Genomic DNA, 16902 nt, shown 5'->3' with positions numbered 1-16902 from the left:
TGGGATAACTATAGCACAAGTTCATTTTATAGTCGCTGGGCAACACAGTCTTTCAACTCCCTCCAAAGATTTTCTATGGGGTTGAGATCTGGAGACTGGCTAGGCCACTCCAGGACCTTGAAATGCTTCTTACGAAACCACTCCTTGCCCGGACAGTGTGTTTGGGATCATTGTCATGCTGAAAGACCCAGCCATGTTTCATCTTCAATGCCCTTGCTGATGGAAGGAGGTTTTCACTCAAAATCTCCCGATTCATTCTTTCCTTTACACGAATCAGTCATCCTGGTCCCTTTGCAGAAAAACAGCCCTAAAGCATGATGTTTCCACCCCCATGCTTCACAGTAGGTATGGTGTTCTTTGGGTGCAACTCAGCATTCTTTCTCCTCCAAACACAAGTAGAGTTTCTACCAAAAAGTTATATTTTGGTTTCATCTGACCATATGACATTCTCCCAATCCTCTTCTGGATCATCCATGCTCTCTAGCAAACCTCAGACGGGCCTGGACATGTACTGGCTTAAGCAGGGGAACACATCTGGCACTGCAGGATTTGAGTCCCTGGCGGTGTAGTGTGTTACTGATGGTAGCCTTTGTTACTTTGGTCCCAACTCTCAGCAGGTCATTCACTAGGTCCCCCCGTGTGGTTCTGGGATTTTTGCTCACTTTCTTGTGATCATTTTGACCCCACGGGGTGAGATCTTGCGTGGAGCCCCGGATCGAGGGAGAATATCAGTGGTCTTTTATGTCTTCCATTTTCTTATAATTGCTCCCACAGTTGATTTCTTCACACCAAGTTGCTTACCTATTGCAGATTCAGTCTTCCCAGCCTGGTGCAGGTCTACAATTTTGTTTCTGGTGTCCTTTGACAGTTCTTTGGTCTTGGCCATAGTGGAGTTTGGAGTGTGACTGTTTGAGGTTGTGGACAGATGTCTTTTATACTGATAACAAGTTCAAACAAGTGCCATTAATACAGGTAACGAGTGGAGGACAGAGGAGCCTCTTAAAGAAGAAGTTACAGGTCTGTAAGAGCCAGAAATCTTGTTTGTTTGTAGGAGACCAAAAACTTATTTTACAGAGGAATTTACCAATAAATTCATTCAAAATCCTGCAATGTGATTTTCTGGATTTCTTTTTCTCATTCTGTTTCTCATAGTTTAAGTATACCTATGATGAAAATTACAGGCCTCTCTCGTCTTTTTAAAGTTGGAAAACTGGAACAATTGGTGGCTGACTAAATACTTTTTTGCTCCAATGTAATTACATGTTGGTGTTTTCAGTTCTGATGGAGCTAAAAACTGGAACAAAAATTTCTTACAGAGAAAGTATGCAAACATACCCTTTCTTTTCAGTATCACATTCACACATTAATTTTATATTATTACAGATAAAATCCTACATCTACATCTCTAAAGGTGATACAGCAGGCTAATGGCCAGTTAATATAAGTAACTACATTAGATCATTGGCTGAATTGTTAATTAATCACCAAGTGGTGATAATCACCTCCATTAACAAAAGGAATAATGGATCTAAAGGCTATTCAGCAATTTGGAATGTGGCCAATGGGGTGGATGGAGTAAAACACCAGCAACAATTGTAAATACACAGTGCCCCTTGATTTTTTTGCATATAATCATTCTATAGAGTCTCCTGAACATTTCCTACAATACATTCACTGTGGCGTATAGAATAGTATTTTTTTATAGGCCAATATGTATTTCATATCCATTGAGTTGCATTGTGGCCAATGGGATGAGCGCAATAAAATGCCAGTAACAATTGCAAATACACAGTGCCCCTTGATTTTTTTGCATATAATTACTCTATTCACCTTCCTTGACATTTCCTACAATACATTCACTGCGGCGTATAAAACAGTTTTTTTTTTTTATAGGCGGGGGAGGAAGCTGGACAGACTCGGCAGGCCCAAGCGTACTGGAAGGATCTGCTGGGAACGTCTGGCCGAGTCTCCTGTCAGAGAGATCTTTAACTCCCACCTCCGGCAGAGCTTCGACTGGATCCCGAGGGAGGCTGGAGATATTGAGCCCGAGTGGACCATGTTCTCCACCACCATTGTCGAAGCGGCCGCTCGGAGCTGTGGCCGTAAGGTCTCCGGTGCCTGTCGAGGCGGGCAATCCCCGAACCCGGTGACAGGTACCAGCAGGCCAAGCGGACTGCAGCCCGGGTGGTTGTGGAGGCAAAACCTTCGGTGAGGCCATGGAGAAGGACTATCGGCTGGCCTCGAAGAGATTCTGGCAAACCGTCCGGCGCCTCAGGAGAGGGAAACAGTGCCCTACCAACACTGTTTACAGTAGAGGTGGGCAGCTGTTGACCTCAACTGGGGATGTTGTCATGCGGTGGAAGGAGTACTTCGAGGATCTCCTCAATCCCGCCGTCACGTCTTCCATTGAGGAAGCAGTGGATGAGGGCTCAGAGGTGGACTCGTCCATCCCCCGGGCTGAAGTCACTGAGGTGGTCAAGAAACTCCTCGGTGGCAAGGCACCGGGGTGGATGAGATCCGCCCTGAGTACCTCAAGTCTCTGGATGTTGTGGGGCTGTCTTGGTTGACACACCTGAGCAACATTGCGTGGCGGTCGGGGACAGTGCCTCTGGGATGGCAGACCGGGGTGGTGGTCCCTCTTTTTAAGAAGGGGGACCGGAGGGTGTGTTCCAACTATGGGGGGGATCACACTTCTCAGCCTCCCCGGGAAAGTCTATGCCAGGGTTCTGGAGAGGAGAATACAGCCGATGGTAGAACCTCGGATTCAGGAGGAGCAGTGTGGTTTTAGTCCAGGCCGTGGAACACTGGACCAGCTCTATACCCTCTATGGGGTGTTGGAGGGTTCATGGGAATTTGCCCAACCAATCCACATGTGTTTTGTGGATTTGGAGAAGGCATTCGACGGTGTCCCTTGCGGCATCCTGTGGAGAGTTCTTCAGGAATATGGGGTCCTGGGTCCTTTGCTAAGGGCTGTCAGGTCCCTGTAGGACCGAAGCAGGAGCTTAGTCCGCATTGCCGGCAGTAAGTCAGACTTGTTCCCAGTGCATGTTGGACTCCGGCAGGGCTGCCCTTTGTCGCCGGTTCTGTTCATCATTTTTATGGACAGAATTTCTAGGCGCAGCCAGGGGCCGGAGGGTGTCAGATTTGGGGACCACACGATTTCGTCTCTGCTCTTTGCGGATGATGTTGTCGTGTTGGCCCCTTCAAACCAGGACCTTCAGCATACACTGGAACGGTTTGCAGCCGAGTGTGAAGCGGTGGGGATGAGAATCAGTACCTCCAAATCCGAGGCCATGGTCCTCAGTCGGAAAAGGGTGGCTTGCCCACTTCAGGTTGGTGGAGAGTGCCTGCCTCAAATGGTGGAGTTTAAGTTTCTAGGGGTCTTGTTCACGAGTGAGGGAAGGATGGAACGGGAGATTGACAGACGGATCGGTGCAGCTTCTGCAGTAATGCGGTCGATGTATCGGTCTGTCGTGGTGAAGAAAGAGCTGAGCCGCAAGGCGAAGCTCTCGATTTACCGGTCAATCTACGTTCCTACTCTCACCTATGGTCATGAGCTTTGGGTCATGACCGAAAGGACAAGATCCCGGATACAGGCAGCCGAAATGAGCTTTCTCCGCAGGGTGGCTGGGTGATCCCTTAGAGATAGGGTGAGAAGATCGGTCACCCGGGAGGAGCTCAGAGTAGAGCCGCTGCTCCTCCACATCGAGAGGGGTCAGCTGAGGTGGCTTGGGCATCTGTTTCGGATGCCTCCGGAACGCCTTCCCGGGAAGGTGTTCCGGTCCCGTCCCACCGGGAGGAGACCCCGGGGAAGACCTAGGACACGCTGGAGGGACTATGTCTCCCGGCTGGCCTGTGAACGCCTCGGTGTCCCCCCGGAAGAGCTGGAGGAAGTGTCTGGGGAGAGGGAAGTCTGGGCATCTCTGCTTAGACTGCTGCCCCCGCGACCCGGCCCCGGATAAGCGGAAGATGATGGATGGATAATTATTCTATAGAGTCTCCTGAACATTTCCTACAATACATTCACTGCGGCGTATAGAACAGTTTTTTTTCTATAGGGCAATATATATTTCATATCCATTGAGTTACATTGTGGCCAATAGGATCTAGGATGGGTGGAGTAAAACGCCAGCAACAATTGCAAATACACAGTGCCCCTTGATTTCTTTGCATATAATTATTCTACCCACTCTCCTGAACATTTGCTGGAGTAAATTTTTACAAAATACACTAAGCAAAGTGTCAAAATCGATACATTTAATATTATTAAAATCGCGTTTTACCGCAGATTTCTATTTTGAAGGCAAAATCCGAAAACCGGAAGTCTTATTGTTGCTACGGAATCTCTAATGTTGCCACCATGACGCTAAATTTTTTTACGTAAGACTGAAAATTAAATGACGAAACGGAAGTACGAGTTTTAGACAGCAGAGTCTGTGGGGATGCAGCTAGATGCCTCTCCAAGTATTTGGAAAGTGATACTCCGACCAATAGGTGTCGCCTTTTTATTTTGACTGTCCTAACATATAAAATATCAACTCGAAATAAAGTTTGGTGTTCAAAATATTTCGTTCGCTTGTGCAGTGAATAATTTTTGTAGACTTTGTCAATTGTTAAACAATTTTTTAAAATTATTGTTGCGTAATTTGGTGTACGGGAGGGGGAGAGAGAGCACTCCTTTACCACCTTCCGCTGTCTTTCGAGGTAAAAAAGACAAGATGGCGGCGCTTCGGGTGGTCGTGCTATCAGGGACTGGACGAGCCCTTTTATGCATGCCCAAAACGATCAAGGCCCCTCGGGTATGACTATGTGCATGTGCGCTTAATGTTGATTTAGAACATGTTTGTTTTTGCGTATTACTTGTTTGGAAATAATACTTTCAAAGCTATCCGACCTGACAACAAGCCGGGTAGCTAGCATAGGCAAGGTCATAGCTAAAATGTAATGTAATGCCAATGTGAGCAAGCTTCAATAGCTAACTTGCAACTGAACACTGTACGTGTTATAGCTCCACTCGGTTTTTGGTCTTTACTAGTTAGCTATATTTTAAACAATACTGTAGATGTTTGAAAATAGTAATGTGTGTCTTAGCAATTTGTCTTCGAGTTGGATGAATGTCTGTTCTTTGGTTAACTAGCTAGTTACCTAATATACCTACGGTACCTTTTAAGCCAACTATTGATACAGTAGTCCTAAATATATTTTGTCGCCGTGTCTTCAGGGTGAACAGAACAATGCAGTACTTTAACATCAGTCTAGTAGCTGCTTGCAAGCTTGCTTGAAAGTAAAAGTCTTAACATTATTTGGTAGTACAGTACCTAGATACCTAGTACTATCTACCTAACTAGACATCTAACACAAACCTGTGAATTGACAAAACGTTACTGTACACGTACAGCAACTCTATCTGACCGTTTTGCTAGGTCGTGGGCCTTCATGCAGGTGTCATTATCGTTGGAGAAAGTTATTTGTTGTGTAGCAAATACGTGCTGTCATCTGGGCATTTAATTACTATCTAAACTTGATGCTTACACACAATTTTACAAGTTAAATTATTACCGCTTGAGTAAATGAGGTATTTAAATAAGCCTCTTAACTCCGGGAAATCCTTAACATTCAACTGCTCTCCTTTCATTGAAGGGTAGGACCAAGTATCCTATTGTCAATAAATATTTACCAGTCATCACTTCCTACCATACCGTTTGGATAGGTTCTCTAATTTTGCTACTAATGTTTGCTATTTCTTCCTTTCTCTAAAGTTGGCTCAACCAATGGTTTGCTGGGAGCACCTGCTGTGTCATTAGTTCTTGAGAAGTCTGTAGCAGATGGTCATTGTTAATGTTGGGATGTAAAATTCGTATCTAGTTTGCTGTTACTTAAGGGGGATTTTGCCAAGTTAAGGAAAATAGTTCTCTTTTGTCTTGGCCCATTGACTTCATTCAAGGTAAAGATATGTCATACATCAAGTGGGGAGAAAGTCTGTCTATTTTTAAGACACTGTGATTGCTTATTATGGTGGTTACCTGTATGTTGTTGTTTTTCAAATGAAATGCAGAAAGTCCCACCAAGGATGCACACTTGGTGATGGTGGGCCTATAACAGATAAGCAGGTACACTAGTGTTTACAGCATCTGACCCGTTACTGAAAGGTTGCTAGATCAAATCCCAAGCCTTTAATGTGAACAGTATTTGTCTATAACTGGATGGGATTATAAACAAAAGTTAAAGTACTTACATCTCCTTGTCAACTCTCCCTCAACAGGCCAGCATGTCGTTTGCCAGTCTACCCAGGTCGAAGAAAGTTGCCCTGACAGCATTTGGTGTGTTGACGACTGGTGCGACCGGGCTAGCTCTTATGCTGCAGCAGTCCGTTAAGGCCTCCGACCTGGAGCTCCACCCCCCAAACTTCCCCTGGACCCACAATGGCATGCTATCATCCCTCGACCACAGCAGGTACTAACTTCTAACCAAGGTCAAACAATTACTTACTGTCATATGTTGTGTAGTTGGTTGTTACACTGTTATCAGAGTTGGGGAATAACACATTACAAAAAAAACTGTAACTGTAATCCGTTACATTACCAACTAAAATATCGGATTACAAAATGTTACTTTTGGATTACTTCAATTGAAAAAGACTAGGTGCGCAAAATAATTGACACGCTGCATGCTTGTTTTCTTTATTTAATGTTTTAAAAACATCGTTATTTGAACCAAAATAACAGTTGAGCGACTCAGCTGTTGTGTGTGTGATCATGTGTGCTAACGTGGACGAGCATAAGTAGTTTAGTGACTGATGAAGCGCGATTTGCATGGGTAAAAAACAGTGTGTATCTATATTAGCCGACTCATTTAAAGGTGATTTAGTTATCTACTCAGCGCTTCTTTCTCTGAACAGTGATAGGCGATAGGTCTACCTAGTGTTATATATTATGTAGTTCCATTTTCAAGGTTTATTTGTCAAATGCACCGAACAGCTGAGATGCGTTGCACTGAAAATCTCAGAGAGGAAATGTTTTTGTTAGATAGCTGTAACATGGGCTGTCTTCATGATTAAACATTCGATGGAATTAATCACGATATTTAAGGAGAAAAGGTGTGTTAGGAAGCACTCTGCCGAAGGATGATAAGTATTTGACGCATCCACCTCAAATCCGTCCATACAGGTAGGCAATGTGATTCTGTTTACTTTGCATCTCCGAATATTGCATAAATTGTTTATAATTGGCTGCTGACGACATTGACTTAAAGCTAAGAGTGCAGATGTGTTTTTACAGTTTATTTCTATCATTTGCGATTTTAAAATCAATTGCTGGTGGCCCTAATAATCATGTTACTTTCGTGAGAATAAAACACATTTGTGCAGGTGTTCACAATTGCAAACGTGTGTTTGCATGCCTAGGGTTTCTGCAGCTTTTTGACAATGTAAGTCGTTGTGGAGCAAAACATCAGACTACTGTAGATTAATGTACGTGCAAAAATCTTAATTTTTATATACAACAATGTAAATACCCTTTTTGAGAATTTGCCATTTATTTTTCAACAATGTTTTGAAGCAATTCGAAAAATGAATAAAACAAATAACAGAAAAGGTTAACAAATGCTTCAGTTTTGGGTTATGTTCAGAAAAACAGATTCTGGTAGATCAAGGGTTATTGGATAAATTGGAACGACTGAATGTCTGACAGACCTTGAGCGTGTAGAGATGTCGCCCAATCATATTGAAGTAGAAAGCAATGGTTTAGAAACCCTTTCCCAAGGCTCTGTACAAAACCCATATGTTCAAATACAAATTCAGTTTCTGGCCAGCTATGTGAACTCTAACACTGAATTATCCCGCAAAGGGTGTTCAGCTGGTTATAGTCTATTCCTATTTGTTTTCAAATGCCTCTTAATATGAATGTATTCTAAAAGTAATTCAAAGTACTCAGATTACATTACTGATTTTTAGTAATCTAAAAGTTCTGTTACTGATTACAAATGTGGACGGGTAACTTGTAACTGTTACGGATTACATTTAAAAAGTAACCTACCCAACCCTGCTGTTATAAACAAGGCATTATGCTGACTTTGAACTTAGTTTATGTTCATTTTGGCGTAATATCTTAGAAAGTTAATCATGTTTTTAGATCATATTTATCTAACAAGCAGCACTCAACAAAAAATTGTAGTAACTTTGCTTTTTGTTTCCTTTATTTTGCAGCATCCGCCGTGGTTATCAGGTTTACAAGCAAGTGTGCGCGGCATGTCACAGTATGGAGTACCTTGCATTCCGTAATTTGGTCGGCGTGTCACACACAGAGTCTGAAGTGAAAGCTTTGGCAGAGGAGGTATTGCTGGTGGGGGGTGTGACAATTTCAAGTCTTGCCACAGATTCTCTATTCTCTAATAACGTTTTGCCATGTCATTGCTTTGTCCTCCATGTGCAATATGACAAAAATCCAGTCAGTGACAGGTTTTCAACAATGGCTTTCTCCACACCGCTCTCTTTCTGTAAATAGTTTATGTACAGACTGTCCCATCCTTGCTGTGGAACTCTAGCTCCTTCGGAGTTACTTTTGACCTCAACTTTTTTTAAATAATGGATTTAACTCCGCTGTGGTGGATTTTGATGTTCAGGATTTTTTTTGTAGGTCATATACAATCCCCTTTGTATTGGAGTTAACATCCTTTCAAGCATATACTCACGTGTTCACCCCACCATAATGTAAAATACCTTATATTTAGGCACATTGTGATGTGCTGCAACCACGATTTTGTATCATTCCCACACAGGGATGTGTGTATGGCCATTATCTCTATCCACAATGAGATCCATTGATGAGATCATTAACTCTGCCTAAAATTTGCCCATAGGTACAGTTCTAGTATCAACAATCCCTACTCCTAACCTTCACCATCATGAGTAAAAGCAGAAAGCCGGCATTTTGTCTACTTATGAGATTAATCCAAGTCACTTGCCATTATGTTCTCCTCTCAGATCGAGGTGGTGGATGGCCCAGACGAGTCAGGGGAGATGTTTACTCGTCCAGGAAAGCTCTCCGACTACTTCCCCAAGCCATACCCCAACCCAGAGGCAGCCCGTGCAGCCAATGGCGGAGCTTTACCCCCAGACCTCAGCTACATTGTCAATGCCAGGTAATGTGTCACTATCACCAGATAATCTAGAGTTATGGCTTACCATTAGCAACTAAATGTTAGTTTAGTAAGGCTTCTTCCTGACTACGATATGTTTCCGACTGGGATTTGACTGGAAGTTTTCTAGTCATAATAAAAATAATTCCCATAAATAGTGTGTTTTAATCCAACCAAGTTGTTTGAGATTTTAAGGTAGGGATGCACCAGCAATGTATAGGCCAGCAATCGGTATCAGCCAATTATAGGTAAATCCTGTAATTGCTATCTGCTGATTGCTTTGAAATGTCAGTTTCTGACTGTTTCTGGTTTTTGTCCTATTATTTTTTTCATTGTAACATAAACAACCATCTAGTGAACTGAATGTGGTCAGCGCTACTATGAAGCAGGATGATCATTTTATAAATCCACCAGACGTGACACTACTTGTGAAAATATATTGTACCTTTGCTTGCCTTGCATGTGCTCTGTGCTAAGTTGTTTTTTTCTATTGCTTCAGACATGGAGGTGAAGACTATGTGTTCTCCCTGCTGACTGGCTACTGTGAGCCCCCTGCAGGAGTGGAGGTGAGAGAGGGCCTCTACTACAACCCATACTTCCCTGGCCAGTCCATTGGTATGGCTCCCCCGATCTACAATGAAGTTCTGGAGTTCGAGGACGGTCAGTAGATGGTCTCCGTATCATTTAATTTATTTTAAATAATTATATTGATTATTTTTGTTAATACATTGTGTTAGTAGGACTCCATTTTGTCCATATGCTCTGTTGTCTGTATAGACTGATAGGATATATCTATATATATATATGATATAGAAATATCTACTTGATTTATCTATGTAGAATTGTTTAATATCGAAGTAACTATGTATAATGTTTTTGTAAAATGCACTGCAGTCAGGGGCTGCCTCACACTTAGGCTAAATTGAACTTTCAGACTAGAGACAAATGTCCACCAATGTGCATTGCAAAAACCATGCATTTTTGTGCAATTTCGTTAGTTTTCACTTCAACACAACATTGTTATAAATCTGTACATTAGGCTAGCTATGCTGTGTAGTTGTTGATTTTATGTTAATTTCCTGAGGCAAGATAAGTAACTTGAAAGTACAAAATTTACCGGGGGTTGTTAATTAATGTTGCCAAACGTAAATGCTCTGACGTTCACCTGATTATGTTAATGGAACAAAGCAGTGTTGGGAGGGAGGAAGGGAAAAACAATTTTATTGTGGTTAGCTGAGTGAAATACAATGTTAAACCTCTTAGTTGCTAACACAGGCCGTTTGCCTCAAAGGATATGCTCACATGTAGCACTTAGCCATGAGCATGGCATGCTCTGTTACGGTGGGAACAACACAATTTGAGACACATTTTCGGTATTAGAGACTGAATCAAGCAAAGTGTTAACAAACTACATAAAGATTTTTAACTGCACTCCTGCTCTTATTTATCGACTATTCCAGTTGCACCAGCGCAAACCTAAAAATGGTGAATGCTGAGACCATAGGATTAGGGTTGAGCGATGTCTACCAAATTGGCATCAGAAGATGTCTACAGTGAAACATTGTGATGGACAATGGTATCGTCCAGGGGGATTTTTCATTTATATTTAGAATTAAATGCTGTATATTTTGTAACATTTATTTTAAATGCATATTTTTGTAATGACTTTATAAAAGTATTGATTAATTATATTATTTGCACATTTTATTCCTCTTTACTCACCTGGTCTTTCCTTACTTTTCCTCAGTATAGCCTATATGCGTACTAGTCAGGATCTAATAATGGCGTCCTTAAAAAAAAAAGTACCACTTCGCCTATCTGGCAGTACTTTGGGTTTAGGCCTAATGAAAGAGGACAACCTGAGGGGATACCTAGTGGTTCACATGAAGCCACCCGAGCTAAGTGCCATAAAAACAGAACTGGTAGCAGAGATGGTGGCAGCAGCAGCAACACGCACAAGTCCGACACCCGGTCCCATGCAAGTGAGAGAAGAGGAATCAGGTGCCTGCACCGTGCCTAAGAAGAAAAAATTATTCACTGGGCAGCTTTCTTGGGAAAAGAGCCAGTGCAGCGGCCATGCTCACTGCTAATCATAAAGCTTAAGCAAAGAAGACCCACTAACTCGGTGGAAAGCTAACCAGGGACGGTTCCCGCTCATGACCGCAAACATTTGTGCATATGTGTTATGAGTGTGCCATCTGAATGTGTGTTCAGGACAGTGGGTGGTAGTGTTGTTACTCCACTCCGGAGTCTATGAATGCCAGAGAAGTTGAACATGTTGGCATTTCAGGCCAGAAACCTTGAGATTTAAACTTGTTTTGAGTTCTAAAACCTTATTTTCTGAGGGAGAAGTTAGGCTATATTTAAAAATAATTATGTTTGCGTGGAAATGACGTGTTCACTGAGTGGCATAGTGTGATTAACTAAAATGTTCTTGTTTGCTGGAGCGGGTGTGTTGAATCACGATGCCTGCTCAATGTTGTGATGGTTGTCAGCCATCTGTGATGGACAATGGCATCGTCTATTGGCCCAACCCTAATAGGAATATTTTATCACACGTGTAGCCTAGTATTCTAATTAGTTTCAATAGAGGTCATTCTTTGAAAAAAACACGCTCCCTCTCAATTGAACTTATGCTAAAGACTCTTTGCTTGGTTTATTGGCATTATAGCAAACAAGATAAGGAATGACCACAGATCAATTTCCTTGTCTCCTTACATATTTCTCCCCGAACAAATGAGACACAGGCCCTAAGGTAGGGGAAATTGCCTTTTTTAGTGATTTGCCATTAATTATAATTATTTATTTTTAGTAACGCTCTGCAGTGTGCGAACTATATGCTTGCCCCCTTGCAAACAGCTGTCATGCAGAACACTGAAGTAATCGGGTTCAATCTGCCACAACTACTTTTTAAATGCATTAACAAATATATTTTTTGGGAATACCTGATAGTTATACATCTACCTCATTCTTCATTTAAACCACGTGTTTACAAGTCTAAAACATGTCAGCAATTGCCTCTTATTATGAATGAGTGGCTTCTATGTAGAATCATTGAGTTTTCAGTTAAAAAAAAAGATTAACTGGGGGAAAAGATTAACTGTACAGCAGCAACTGCAAAAGCCAATGTCGCCTGATTTAATACTATACCATTAAATCACGGAATTATGCATGAATTTAAGTGATATTCTGACTTTGGTAAGTGTTACTACTAATCTAAAAGACAGGTTCACATTATTGACTGGTGTGCTGTCTTACAGTGCTGTTTGAAGGTATGTGATCCCCTTATGCAATTATAGACTTAGTTAGTGATCACCATGAAAATAAGTTGTGTTGTAGAAAAACATTCAGTAGTAATTTAGAAGGTGCAAAAATAAGTGCACCCCATGTTGCATTACTTCAATCAAGTAGGTAGAATCAGGTGGGTAAATAAAAAGGATGCAACAACTCGCCAAAAAGGATGCAACAACTCAAAGTTGGAATAACTCGGGAGTTTGTGTATTCAAATTTAGACTTTAATGAGCAATCATAAAAGCTGAGTGGACCTGCAGGAACAACTTTCTTGCCAATTCAGGACACATTTATACAGTGATATCTTGCATTACCTTCCTGGCCATCCCCTTAAGCTAATTCCTAAGCGGATCTTTCTCCCCATCCGCCACCATTGTTTCGCAACCTTCCAAGATCCGTTCCCTGTTAAATATTGGTATATATAAAAATAATAGAGCCATTAAGATTCCATTAAGCTGATCCCATTACATAATGTACGTTTTACAGGAGTGGCAGTCCCAATCTAGAGCAGAAGATTCATGGCAATTTTTTTGAAAACCTTAAACTTTCGTTGTTTTCCTTTCTAGTTACTTATTATATTATGGATTGTGCCAACAATTGTTTTAGAAAGTCAGGATTGTGTCTGCGCTTCATTTACCCTTAAGGTGAGGATTTCATTTGTTTTACAAAAGAGTAATTCACTATTAAACAGTTTTGATGTCTGGATTATGAAATAATTGATTGTCTCAGAAATTAGCTTAGTGCAAACCCATCTAGTGCCAGGGAATTCTACTTTTACCCTATGAGGTCCAGAGTGGAATGTTTAGGTGGAACTGACCTGGGGTCAAGAGTTAAGTTGCAGTGACTGATATTGACCACATGAGTCATTGAAAGTAAAACCTTTGTTCTATTTTGATGACAGGAACCCCAGCCACCATGAGCCAGGTGGCCAAGGATGTGTGCACCTTTCTCCGGTGGGCAGCGGAGCCTGAGCATGACCAGCGCAAACGCATGGGCCTAAAGGTACGCTGGCAAGGGGTGTCCGTATCTGGCTTATGCCATTAGAAATATATTCTCAACCTGAGGTGTATTCATCACTAAACACGACAACGGAAAAAGTTTTCCTTTACAAACACAATGCTTATTTTACAATTCTAAATTTTTTCTACTATTTTAAATTCTGTTTTCTGACATTTTGTTTGCAGTAAATACACCAGTATTTCAGACTTTGTTTCTGTTATGATTGAATTACTTTAGACTTGAATATTCATAGGGCTATGTGGAGAATTGTTTTGAATAAATACAGTACCAGTCAAAAGTTTGGACACCTACTCATTCAATGGTATTTCTTAATTTTTACCAGTTTTCACATTGTAGAATAATGAAGAGATCTAAATTAGGAAATAACACATGGATTCATGTAGTAACTGAAAGTGATTAAACAAATCAAAATACGTTTATAGTTTGCCTTGATGACAGCTTTGCACACTCATGGCATTCTCTCAACCAGCTTCATGGGTTAGTCACCTGGAATGCTTTTTCAACCGTCTTGAAAGTGTTCCCACATATGCTTTTCCTTCTGTCTGTGGTCCAACTCATCCAAAACCAAATCAATTGGATTGAGGATGGGTGATTGTGGAGGCCAGGTCATCTGATCCAGCGCCATTACTCAACTCCTTGGTGAAATAGCTCTTACACAGAATGGGGGTGTGATTTGGGTCGTTGTCATGTTGAAAAACAAATTATAGTCCCATTAAGCGCAAACCAGATGGAATGGCAGAACGCTGTGGTAGCCATGCTGGTTGAGTGTGCCTTGAATTCTTAATAAATGAGTGTCACCAGTAACTGAGGCCCACACCATCAAACGGCCTCATCCATGCTTCACAGCAGGACCACACATGCAGAGATCATTTGTTCAACTGCTTTGTGACTCACAACGACACAGTCTTTGGAACGAAAAATCTGATTTGGGCTCTTCAGTATTTCCTCCGGTCTAATGTCCATTTCTCAAGGGTCTTACCTCAAGCAAGTTTTTTCTCATTGGTGTCCTTGAGTAGTATTTCCCTTTGCAGCAATGTGACCGTAAAGGCCTGATTAACGCATTCTCGTCTGAACAGTGCAGTTTTCTGAGGCTGGCAACTCTAACTTATCTTTTGTAGCAGAGGTAACTCTGAAGCTGGTTGAAAGAATGCAAAGAGTACGCATAGCCGTCAAGGCAAAGGGCGGCTATATAAATTCATCTACAATATGAAATATAATTTTTTTGGTCATTCAATGTGTTATTTCATAGTTTCTATGTCTTCACTGTTATTCTAAAACGTGGAAAATGGTACAAATATAGAAATATCCTTGAATGATTAGGTGTCCAAACTATTGTCAAACTTTTGACTATAGAAATGAAAGAATTAAAGATTCAAGTCTTTTTGGCCACTGGTTGTAAAATAGCTGTCAAGCTTATGGGGTCCCTATGTACAGTTCTCAGTGCTCAAAAGTTTGCATACCCTTGGTGAATTGGTAATATATGTACCATTTGTAAAGAAAACATGAGTGAGCAGGCAAAACACGTCTTTTATTTCTTATGAGATTCACATTCAACTGTAGGTCATAACCGAATCGCACAATCATAAAACATGGCAACAAAGGAAAACATTTACTGACCCCTGTTCAAAAGGCTGCATGGCCTTAGTTCTTAATACTATGTATTTCCCCTCTTTAGCATCAATGACAGCGTGCAGTCTTTTGTAATAGTTGTCTATGAGTCCCCAAATTATTGCAGGCGGTATAGCTGCCTATTCATCTTGGCAAAATGCCTCCAGGTCAGGCAAAGTCTTTGCTTGTCTTGCATGAACTGGACGTTTGAGATCTCCCCAGAGTGACTCAATGAGAGGCTGTGATGGCCAGTCCAGAACCTTCACATTTTTCTGCTGTAACCACTGCAGGGTCACTGTGGGCATGTGCTTAGGGTCATTGTTGTGCTGGACAGTCCAAGAGCTTCCCATGCGCAGCTTTCTTGCAGAAGACTACAAATTGAAGGCCAGTCTTTTTTAATAACCTGCTGCATTCATCTTGCCATCAATTTTCACAAGATTCCCTGTGCCTTTAGAGCTCACACAACTGTATCATGGTTCGCAGTGGGGATGGTATTCTGTTCACTTTAGGCCTTGTTGACCACTCTCTAAACATAGCGTTTATGGTTGTGACCATAAAGCTCTTTTGAGATCTCATCACTCCATATTACAGTGTGCCAGAAGCTGTGAGGAGTGTCAAGGTGTTGTTGGGCATATTGTCACCAAGCTTTTTTGTGGCATTGGTGCAATAAGGGCTTCTTTCTGGCAACTCCACCATGCAGCTCATTTTTGTTCAAGTATCATTGTATTGTGCTCATTGAAACAACCACACTGTCTTTTTCCAAAGGTTGCCTTTGGGTTTTTCTTTGTATCCCAAACTATTCTTCTGGCAGTTTTGGCAGAAATCTTTCTTGGTCTACATGACCGTGGCTTGGTATCAAGAGATCCCTGAATTTTCGAACAAACGTGTGTGCGCGCTTGCGTGCGCGCTCGCGTGCGTGTGAGACAAGGCCACACATTCAAGGGTATGTACATTTTGATCCGGGCCATTTGGGTGATTTTGTTTTTTCATTATGATTTAAAAAGGAGCCAAACAACTGTGATAATTAATGGCTTCTCTATGATCACTATCCTTTTTTTTTCATAACCAGTCATATTTTCCAAAATCAATGTCACAATTTCTGCCAGGGTATGCAAACTTAGGAGCACAACTGTATGATGTGCTATGTCATGTATGTGCCCTATGTCATTAAAACTACTATCTCAAACTTAGAATTTAATGGCTGGTATATGATTCAACTCATAGTTTATGCACATATTAAGACATTACACATCCAGTCCTCTTCAAAAGATCTAATTCACTCAAGCTTTTTCTTCCACCAGCTGCTCATGGGTTCCGCCATCTTGATTCCCCTGGTCTACTACATGAAGAGGCACCGGTGGTCGGTGCTCAAGAGCAGGAAGATTGCCTACCGGCCCCCTAAGTGAAAACATGGGCCGTTGCTTTCTACCTGGTTATGTGGCTGGTCGGCTCAAACGTGGACCCTTCTGATTTGTGATTGTCCCATCTTTTAAAAACCGCACATGCATTTAAGATTTGGTTGCCCTAATTTACTTGCTGGTTATCCTCTCAAAATGAGTTCTTCTCTTCCAATGGAGTTGAATGTAAACAAAAACCGAACTGTTTTATTGTATAAAATAAATTATCAAAAACAAATGTCCAGGTTGTGGTTTAGTGGTGGTTAACTTTGATGGGGTTCACCACAGGAGTCATCGTACATTCTTGCAACCTTCTTGTGCTTTTGTGAGTTTGTCAATGTCATAGGTTCTCTACACTTTGTTGTGTAAATATTTAATAAACACTGGTGTATTGAATAAACCATGCTATATCATGATATGTCAATGTTCTACAATGCACATACCCTACATG

At 41.5% G+C, this 16902-nt stretch overlaps 1 protein-coding gene across 1 annotated transcript; it reads left to right on the top strand.

The window, feature by feature from the left end:
• The first annotated feature begins 4672 nt into the window (after positions 1–4672).
• On the top strand, positions 4673–16859 carry LOC105029938 (cytochrome c1, heme protein, mitochondrial). Its single transcript, XM_010903517.4, has 7 exons — positions 4673–4799; positions 6263–6453; positions 8204–8330; positions 8981–9138; positions 9635–9795; positions 13328–13428; positions 16356–16859. The coding sequence occupies exons 1-7, from the start codon at positions 4719–4721 to the stop codon at positions 16458–16460; spliced, it is 924 nt and encodes a 307-aa protein (XP_010901819.1). The 5' UTR covers positions 4673–4718; the 3' UTR covers positions 16461–16859.
• The last annotated feature ends 43 nt before the right edge of the window (positions 16860–16902 follow it).

Source organism: Esox lucius, chromosome 17, assembly GCF_011004845.1.
Source record: "Esox lucius isolate fEsoLuc1 chromosome 17, fEsoLuc1.pri, whole genome shotgun sequence".
NCBI classification, from domain to species: domain Eukaryota; kingdom Metazoa; phylum Chordata; class Actinopteri; order Esociformes; family Esocidae; genus Esox; species Esox lucius.
Note: the sequence above shows the minus strand (reverse complement) of the source record. Positions and strands in the feature narration are given on the sequence as shown.

Coding starts and splice junctions, on each gene's coding strand:
- LOC105029938 (XM_010903517.4), top strand. CDS start 4,719: ATGGCGGCGCTTCGGGTGGTCGTGCTATCAGGGACTGGACGAGCCCTT. Junction 8,331..8,980: donor TGAAAGCTTTGGCAGAGGAG/GTATTGCTGGTG, acceptor TTCTCCTCTCAG/ATCGAGGTGGTGGATGGCCC. Junction 9,796..13,327: donor AGTTCTGGAGTTCGAGGACG/GTCAGTAGATGG, acceptor TTTTGATGACAG/GAACCCCAGCCACCATGAGC.